The sequence below is a fragment of the Melanaphis sacchari genome, unplaced genomic scaffold (genome assembly GCF_002803265.2).
Source record: "Melanaphis sacchari strain LSU unplaced genomic scaffold, SCAv2.0 Contig0_pilon_pilon, whole genome shotgun sequence".
Classification (NCBI taxonomy): Eukaryota; Metazoa; Arthropoda; class Insecta; order Hemiptera; family Aphididae; genus Melanaphis; species Melanaphis sacchari.
The window spans coordinates 21,344,266-21,355,147 of NW_020270366.1; the positions used below are offsets into that span (position 1 = coordinate 21,344,266).

Sequence of the window (10,882 nt, forward strand, 5' to 3'; positions counted from 1 at the left end):
TTGTATTACTTTAAATTGAGTAATATACTCGTATTATATTTGTCATCAATAATGACTTATCATCTATTATATATTTGTACACAATAATATAAAACTGTTTTTAACGCCTCAAAATGTTGAGGATCAAAGCGTTTATGTTGCCTATATAAAAACCCGTTTCTAAGTATCATCACTTATTTTAATTATTATACTGAACATGAATAATATAATATGGAATATTTACTCTCTCTCGTATAATCTGATTATTAATTATTTCATGTTGGTAAATATTATTCTGTTCTAATAGGTTTATATTTTATTGATTTTGATGTAATTCAAACTGTTTTATATAATATAACACTATATTAGTGCGACCTCTATTGAATAAAATTGTAATATTATATGATATAATATGTTAGGTATGTGTATTTACTTTGTTTGATGCAACTTACGTGCGTGTAAAATATGTTGCTTGTAACAAGCTTCATGTTACGGCGTTTTTTTTTTATACGAAAAGAACAAATAAATATAAACAATACATGTTGATAACATAACGTTGTTATATATTATTAAATTTAAAAAAAAAAATCAAATAACATATTAAGTAAAAAAATATATAAACTAAAAAGAATTATTTACAATTGGTTGGCGTAAAAATACATTGACTTGAGAGGTATACTAAAGAAAGATTTATGGTGGATATGGTGAATTATAAATCATTTTTTATGGTAACCATAGCTATCACCGCCACCACCATAATTATTATGTTGATCGTCGTATCCACCGCCATATTCGTGTTGATCGTGGTGTTCATGATGGTCATGATGTTCTTCTACCCAAACCTTTTCCCACACAGGCTTGTAGACTTTCTTCCAAGTGGGTACTTGAATCTCTTTCCAAGCTGGAACTTTGTTTTCTTTCCATTCGGTCTTGTACTCAAGTTTTTTCTCAGTTACCCATTCTTCTTTTTTCTCTGTTCTCCAGATTTGTACTTTTTCTTCTTTCCATTCTTGTTTCTTTTCAGTTACCCATTCCTGTTTCTTTTCAGTCCTCCATATTTGTACTTTCTCTTCTTTCCATACTTGTTTTTTCTCTGTTACCCATTCTTGTTTTTTTTCAGTTTTCCATACCTTATTCCAAATTGGTTTCCATATGAGTTTTTTTTTCCACAAATCATGTGCAACATATTCCCATCCATTTTGATCTTTGCCTAATTGTTTAGATCCGGGAACGTATTCCTTAACCCATTCCGGTACATAGGTTTTTTTCCAGTCAGGTACCTGAATTTCTTTCCACACAGGTACTTGTACTTCCTTCCATGCGGGCACTTGGATTATTTTCCAATCAGGTACTTTAATTTCTTTCCACACTGGCACTTTAATTTCTTTCCAAACAGGAGTTTGGATAATTTTCCAATCTGGTACTTTTATTTCTTTCCAGACGGGAACTTTAATCTCTTTCCATATGGGAACTTTAATTTGCTCCCAAGTTTTTTTCCATACTTCTTGTTTGACAGTTTTCCATTCTTGTTTCCATTCCTCTTTCCAAGTTAATTTCTTTTTCCAAGAGCCTTGTGGTTCTTCATGATGATGAGAATCATAACCAACTACATCTGATCCATAACCACCGTCAGCGCTGAAATAGAAATAATTTAAAATGTTTAAAATTTATTTAATTTAAGTATACATTATTTCCTTAGTTTTAAACGAATAATAATTAGGAGATATTTATTTATATACCTAAGAAAAACTACATTAATTTAATTATAGGATTTTTATAAGATGTGAGATATTTATTGATGTAGGTAATTTTCTTTTCATAGTTTTCTTTAAAACATGAGATTTGTAAAATTTTAATAAATATTTAACATAGTCATTAAAATATCACAGCTTTATATAATTTTAAATTTTAACATCGCAAGAGATATTAACAACAATGTAAATATGTATATGTAGTATTGTAATATTATAAAAAAAACATGGCTGTTTATGAGACAATTTTTAATGTTTCAATAGTATTTTTTTTATTTAATATTTACTTACTGCTTCTTTTGGCGCTGAATTGGCTGTAATGACTTTTCTGGTACTGGTGTCGGTAAACCAACTACAAGCGATATTAATGCAATCACCACTATCAGTGATTTCATTAGAAACTGAAAAATGAAATATTTAATAGTTTAAAGGTACATTATTTTATGACGTGTATATTTAATGTAATATTATTATCAATGAATTATAGGCTAGTTTACAGTTTGTATACATCAAAATATATTTTGTAAGGTAATTGCGTTATGTAAGTACATTTATTATTACGTTATAATAAAAAGCACGATAGCAATTTTTAATGTCAGATTTTAATTTTAATATTTTATACTATTATTTATTATTTATATTTCTGTTAGAATCTATTTATTTATTTATTTTAACAATCTTAGACTATTCTATTATACATTTATTAAACTAGATATTTCAACATTGATAAATGTATACAATGCACTTTTTTGGATTACTCAAGTATAACAATAATAAATCTTATTACAATTTAATAAACGTTCGTTTACTTATATAAAATATGTATTTATTCTATACTGTTTAAAATCGATGAAATAATATTAACAATAGATATTTATTGTTTATACAAAGAATACTTAAAATTAAAAAAGAAAAAGAAAAAAGAATATTTAAAATTAAATAATAAATATGTATTCTTAGTTATGCTATGATAGGTTCCTAAGTAATGTATGTAAGGAATTAATGATAACAGTTCTAATGCAATTGGTCCGAACACAATAACAGAATAAATGTTAGGTACTTATGGAGTGTTATTAATTCAAAGTAGACTAACTATTTTTGATAAAATTACTATTGAAATATAAATTTCTTATCTTCTTTCTTTTATATAACAAGATATTCTTAAAGAAATAAATGATATAATACAATTAAAGGCACTATATTTATTTGATATTAAAATTCACTCGGTATAATATCAATAAAAAAAAAAATCAATCTATCAAAATAAAGAGTTTTATAATTTAATATTTATTGATAATGAAGAAAGCAGTATAATTAACCATCTAATCTAGGACTAGGATTTTAAAGCATATGCTTCTATTTTTTTCTATGAGATAGAAAAATAATTTTTATACATAAATTATTCTCATATTATTCTGGTTTTAAATAAATTAATTTTTTTATTATTTTTTTTTTTTTTTTATTGTAAATATTTTTTTTGCAATTATTTTAGTTTTGATAATTTTATTTTATTTATTGGCCTATAATAATAAAAAACTAGGACCACGATGTTATTATTGTTATCGTTTATTAGTAAAACGATTTTCATAGTTAAAAATATATCATAATATATTAGTATACATATGCTTATTATAAATTATCGTTGTTTAACATGTACCTATTTTACCTATATGAAAAAAAAAATGATTTTAAAATGAAATATACGTTTCAACTAAAACCTAACTTAAGTGATTTAATAAAATGATGAATAGACATGATTATTGATTAGTAATTATTATTAAAGTGAGCATTATATAGCTTTGGCCTATAGACTATGGTGGTCAAATTGTAGTTTGTAATTTGTTAAGACCGTATTTTAAATTGTGTATAGTGGGTGTCATTTGTCAAAGACCGTCTTTGAGATATTTATCATTTATTACAAATAGTTTTGAATGTCTTAGAATAATTAAAATCCAGTTTATATAATAAGGAGTTTATTAAAGTATAAACAATTATTATTTGCACAAAATTTCTTTAGTTTTTAAATTAGGTATATTATTTTATAATAATAATATATTATTTTACATTAATTTAATACAAAATTATTATTATGTAATCATTAATTATTTTATATACATTTTAAAAACGTATTATTTGATAATAAAATAATAATAATAATATCAAGTTAGTATGACATAATTTATTTTTTGTATAAGACATATTAATTTCAATAATCTCTAATAACTGAACATTAAAAAAAATCTGTATATTTTTATCATTGGTTTAGTTATATTATTTTCTAAATAGGTTTCATATTTTGATGGAAGGATTAATATACATGTAACCGTTTAGATTATAAATAACACATTCAATAAAATATAAAAAAAAAATTTTGGAAAAAAGTGAGTAGGCCTAGGCCGTTACATAAGCCACTAGTTTTAATAATCTAATTTAATAAACATACAAACACAAAAATTAGAAGTTATAATTTGATACACTAAAAAATAAATATTAAAAAAAAAATTTCATAACAATAAAAATCTCTTGGGAATCGTGTATTCATAATGATATTACATAAATTATAAAATAACAAAACGTTTGTTCTGAATTATGAGTAAGTAAAATATGTTTGTATATGATGTGTATATAATCATGTTGTTATGTCACAAATATAAAGTATTTCTATTTAAAAAAAAATAAATATAAATTTGATTAGATAAATTATACTAAAATAATATTTAATGTGAAGAGTTTGGATATATTTGATATTACTTAAAGATTTACTAGTTTTGATTAACTGCAGGCCGATGAAATAAATTTAATATTAAACAATGTGTATAAATTATTTGATAAAATAGTGCAAATGTATCATTATTTATGTGCAAACCTTAAAAATAGAATATTTAAAACACAAACACCCTGAATATTTTTATTTATTTTTCTGTTCTGACATAAAATGTAATGAAATAACTATATTAATTAATATTAATTATATTATACGTGCATAACTTTTAACTATCAATACCTTATCAATTATTCTAATCGTATTCTTCAATATATACATGTTCAGTCTCATTGATTTTCATTAAAAATAAAAGTGGAGTTTAAATAAATATATTATTATTATAAAAGTAAAACTGACGATATGCAAGTCCATTGGTAGACAACTTTTTTTTTTTCATTATATCGATTCTGGTGATATTGACGTATATACTTATAAATGGCACACTAGTACCCACTTAAATAGATATAATGACTATATAAATGAAAGTTTTTCTTTGTGTATTTCATATAACATATTATTATGCTATAGATACTGTAGTTCTATGTGCATATAGGTAAAAACTAAATGAATACACTATATTGACATACAGCTACAAGATATGCAAATAGTTAAAGTGGTCATATGATATATGGTTAAAATGTTTAGCAATGTGACCAATACGTATACTGAATAGTGAAGTGGCAAACACTTAATATATTGAGTGAGATAAACACGATATAATAGAATGGATAAGAACTAAAATATACTATTAAAAAGCAAAGGTAATTTATAGATAAAAATAAATTGAGAAATTTAAATTTCGTAAGCGTAAAATATGTAGGTATAATATGAAGAAATATTTATAAAAACAATACTAATAATTTATACATGGAGTACGAGGATTCCTATCCTTAAAGTTTATTTATTAAATGAGAGAAATGCATATTTTTATTGTCATGCTTTATAGCAACTATGATGATGTGCGTCAACATTTACATATAAACGAGATACGCTGTTATACAATACTAAAGACGTTTCATTTTTAAACATAAACGTGTGCGCGCACTTATTATAAAATAGGATTTATCGCGGGTGGATTTAATATTTAAATGTGTATATAATAATGTCCATAATATTTTATTCTTATACCTGTTAAATATAAATCATCATGAATGTATCTGTCATTAAATTAGACTTATTTTTATTTTTCCAGGAAGTGCCTAATGACTAGTTTTTATCAGATTATGTTTCCCGGTACACGCACCGTTTGTGTTTTAAAAAGTCAGTGATTTTACTTTCGTTTGGTTGTTTGTGATTATAACCATATACTAGTTGTAACTAAGTTATTATAATAATATTATATGTAGGTACACGACTATAAACGCGTATAGACATCATACACAGACCGTGTCACCTGAAAGACGTTAACGCGGGTACTGCAATGAACCGTGAGGTAAACCAACTATATTGTATTATAATAAATAATAATAATAACATTATATGGTTGTTCGCTATGCAGACTTTCTTTGGTTGTCGTAAGGTTGTAAGACTTGAACAAGAGTGAGAGAAAATAACACTTGACCGTATATCGCGTTTTCGTTGCAGGGTGCACTTCGTTGGTCATCGTATTTTGAAAGACGCACAAAAAGCGAATGCCGAATACCTATAGGTACCATTATGCATATATTTATATCCATACAAATATATTATCATCGAATAATCGTGTGTTTATTTCTGAACACGAAATTTCGTAGATATTATAATTCAAAATATAATTTTCATTTACCATCAAACGCGTTAACCCCTTCAACACTTTCACTACAGTTATATTTGATATAATGACGTATTAATACGGCTGGAAAATGTATTCATCGTTTACGATACTATATAATATAATTATAATATAATTTATATTTATATTTATATAATTTATATATATATATATAATATGTATATATAATATTGCTCATAATTGCGAGTACTTTTGTTACAGGTAGTGTTTTTTAAATTTTATGTTATTCTTATACAAGTAAAAGCTTAATGGTGGAATCACGAGCCATTCATTTGACCGTTCACGTAATGGTTTATCATTTTGTCCGTTATATTATTCCGATCTCATAATACGTGTTAGTATATTAGGTATATACATAATATAAAAGTCGAAATATTCTACCTCCGTATGCGGTTTGGCTTTCTGCATTGTGTTTAATAATAATTTCAATTCAATTGAGAAAATAAGCATAACGAATAGTTTTGACGTAATTAAATTTGCACAAGAAAGTCCATTGATATAGATATAAATATATTATGTAGGTACATAGAATGTTACTAAGATAAAAAAAGTTAACATAATTCATAAATGCGTAACATTAAATGTCTACGTCGTGTAACTTACTTATAATAGCCTTACGTTTATGAAATCTGCTTGTGTTAAATCGTTATTCGCAAACATTGTCAATAATAACAATTGTAATTTAGATACCTGTTCAAACTTCAAATCATTACGAATCGACTTAAAATAATATACCTTACTAGTAATGCGTTAGATCTTAACATAATATTTAAATAAACGTATATTACGTTTTAATTTTATAAACATGTACGGACATCTTATTTTAGAATTGATTACTGTATTATAATAATAATTAATAATTAATCGTGATTAAACAAAATACATGGATTTTTAATTGTGGATTACAGCCAAAGAAATATAAAATGGGTTACTCAGTGAGAAATTAAGTATAAGTAGAACACGTTTTAGTCGCAGCTAAGTTAGAAAAGATGATTGTTACGTAAAAAAAAACGCGATGAATAAGGACATAATAAATAATGAAATACTTTAGTATTACACATTATTATTGTGATGTACTATGTACAAGCATATGAGAGATGACAACATTTTGCTAAACAAAGAATGCGTTTTCCCAAACCATCTCGAATATAATTTCCGTTTTTGGCATGAAAAAACACATTAATTATTCAACAAACTTTAATTTTTTCTTAGACTCAATATAAAAAATACAACACTATAATACATTGAATCTAGCATTATTTTTGGTTTTTTTAATTTTATAAGATAATATAAGTTTTCCCATAGAATTTAAATTTGGTTTTTATACATGTATAATTGGAAATAATTAATTGACAATAAGTAATACTTATCAACATATTTGTGTTCAATTTTTTAAATCATTTCGTTCTATCTTTAATTTTTAAATTTATTAATAAACATAACATTTTATTAGATAGTTGTAATTGTATAGTTTATATAAATAATTTTATCGAGGTTCTAACCAAATATTTGAGCTAATTTTTGATATGTTTTTAATAATTTAAATATTTTTTATATACACATATATCTATTAAGTTAAAATTATAGTAATCTCATATATTTATAAATAGTAACTTATTGTCTTTTTTATGTTTGTTACTTTAAAATAAAACATAAGATCTAATTTATTGTATGGTGAATAATTATAAAACTGAAGTATGTTAGCTTATCCATCGTCCATCAACAGATCTAAGTTGTAAATTAAAAAATTTGACTATTTTACTAATATTTCTTGTGGTCTTTGTTATAATAAATTTAATTCTCTGTTATTATTTTATGGTTTCATATTCTTTGGATCCAATTTTACGCATAATATACCCAACGAATTACAAAGTAACATAATCATTGTTCACATACGAAATTGGGCACGAATTATATTACATGAAATAAACGAAACAATATTTTATTGCCTAATAACGAAAATTTTGTTTATAGATTGTGGTCAGGAAATCTTTAATTTAATTTAAATAATAATTAAACCAATCAATTTTCATGAGTTATCGAATTAATACGATTGCTATTATATCTGCACGACGTGACTTCTTTCACAATAACATAACACATGGTATAACTAGGTAATAACATTTTTATTGTTTGGCAACTGAAATCAATCATACATTATTGAAACCTATTATATAGTAAGAAATAGTAACATATCATTATTAGAATAGCTGATAAAAGAACGAATAAAATAGTATAAATGATATAAACAAATACTAATAATTTTAATTTTAATTAGTTAACATTATTATGTCAGAATAGTCATCTATTGTAGAATTGCAATATTTGCAAAATACATTACCTACAGAGTTTCCTGTCAATTGTATCTATAACAAAAAGATTTATCAACCTATAGTAGTATTGTAGTATAGGAAAGTAAAACAACTATTTAACTTTCATTAAATGTAAGAAATGTTAATCATTTAATCAATTATCTATATTATTTTATAGCTTAAAATAATTTAATTGATGTAAATTACACATAATTTTTTTCTGATAAAATTCAAAGATCAATTTTAAAAATAAACAAATCTTACATAACACTTTCCTATTTCTTATAAATTTATATGGTATCTAAATATCAGGATCCACCAAACTTCCAAATTTACAAAAAATTCAATAGTCGCAATCAACAATATTTTGTTTAATGATTACATGTGTATTCTTCGTCTCTTACTTTACACTCATGTCAGCATGTAAATACAATTTCTTAAAAAGTATTAACTATCTATAAACTTTTTGATTTCACTTAACCAATCAGTCAAACTCCCTGAATAGAATAACTTGATATAAATAATATTTCCGAAAAATCCATTCAACACTTAATTCAGACTGATTGTTGTATTTAACAGTGATGTGTACTGTGTACATCACTCATTATAACATATTTTATTATAAGCGATATACCTACAAACAATATAATATACATAATAACTACAACCATATATAATTTTCCAAAGTTTTAAAAGTTGTTTTTGTAAAAATATGTAATAATTGTATCATAGTTAAAAGTTACTTTTAGAGTGTATTGAAGAAATGTTTAATATTTTTAATTTAACTTCTTTAAAATTAAATAAATGAAAATATAATACTTATAAAATTTGTAATTTTTAAGTTCAACTTTATTGTAAATAGTATTATGAATTTAAAAATTATATAGTTAAAACTGTCAACTAATTCTTCAAATTAAATAACTATTAATAATTTATAAATCAAACATTATGTACAGTTGATTTCAGTAAGGTCAGTACAGTTAGTATAGTCATCACTCGCTACTCATTACTCATTAGTAATACTTATTGTAAATTATACATAGGTGCTAGAGGAAAACTATTATTATTTTTACAACTGAAATAAAATAAAATAATTAAAATAAATTAGTTGAGATTTTACAAAAACAATATTTTTATATAAAAATTAATTTAAGACAAAATTTCAAATTTCAAAATAAATTGATTATATAATACTATAATATTATTAAGTGAGCACAATTTATGAAACAATAACCCTGGACAAATTTAATGTTGAAAATATTATAAAAAATTGTAAGCTTATATATTTAAAATGTACTTACCATCTTGTTTGTTTGTAGCAAAGACGGAAATACTGAAATACTGAATTAAAAAAAAAAAACTGCACCTGCAGATACCGGCCCAGTTATAGTTGTATGATTTGGGCCGACTGTACTGCAGCAAGTCTAAACCTACAAAGAGTACTGTACCGAATTCACCGTAAGTCTTTACTTTTTATATGTTTATAAACAGAATCAGTGGGGACCTATTACATATTATCGTATAGACACTTAGTTCATATATATAGATCTTTCGGGCATCATAGCGAAAGGTCTTCTCCCGGAGTCTGTCATCATCCAATGCCACTGCTACTGCAAAAATCCGAACACGACGACCGCGACCAAGCGATACCATATAGGTATATTCACGCGCTAGTTACAATGGCGAATTATCACTTTCGTTGAACCCTATTACGACCCCAATAATGATATTACTAATAATAAAATTATACAATTACTAAATAGCCACAAGTTATTTTTTTGTGTAATAATTGTGTCTGTCTGAAAAGTTTTTCTGATTTTTCCAATAGGATTTATGGCTATGCAATCACTTTTTTTTTAAGCTTACATACTAATTAGTTATTATCTACACTTTATTACATGATATATATTATAGTTCTAGAAATCTTAACATACACAACTTAGATATTACCTAATAAGTTATAGTATAATAAGTAATTAAAACAAATTTTATTTTTACTTGAAATAATCAATATACTTTAATTTAAGTTATGCAACCAATTGGTTTAATTAAATCAAAATATTTAAAAATAACATTACGTACATTCCATAAGATAGCAACTATAATATTTTTGGAATTCTAGTTTTAAATGAAGGATTATTTGTTGTGATATGAAATCATTTCAATTTAAAAATGAGAAATCAGTCTTAATTTTAGCATCTATACTTAAAATATTTGTTTGATATTTGCTGAAAAATATCTATAATTTATAATTAAAATTTAAAATCCCATTTCGATGAAACCATTATTAGTAATATTTTAGTTA

At 24.1% G+C, this 10,882-nt stretch overlaps 1 protein-coding gene across 1 annotated transcript; it reads right to left on the reverse strand.

The window, feature by feature from the left end:
- Window positions 1–593: 593 nt before the first annotated feature.
- On the reverse strand, window positions 594–10,027 carry LOC112600766. The gene is made up of 3 exons (XM_025348073.1): window positions 9,879–10,027; window positions 2,022–2,131; window positions 594–1,614 (listed from the first exon to the last, which is right to left on the reverse strand). Exons 1-3 carry the CDS (start codon window positions 9,879–9,881, stop codon window positions 696–698), a joined length of 1,032 nt encoding a protein of 343 aa, XP_025203858.1. The 5' UTR covers window positions 9,882–10,027; the 3' UTR covers window positions 594–695.
- Window positions 10,028–10,882: the final 855 nt, after the last annotated feature.

Excerpts from the sequence above, each read along its gene's own strand:
- LOC112600766 (XM_025348073.1), bottom strand. Across the intron at positions 1,615-2,021 it reads ATTCAGCGCCAAAAGAAGCA|CGCTGACGGTGGTTATGGAT; the intron begins GTAAGTAAATAT and ends TTTCTATTTCAG.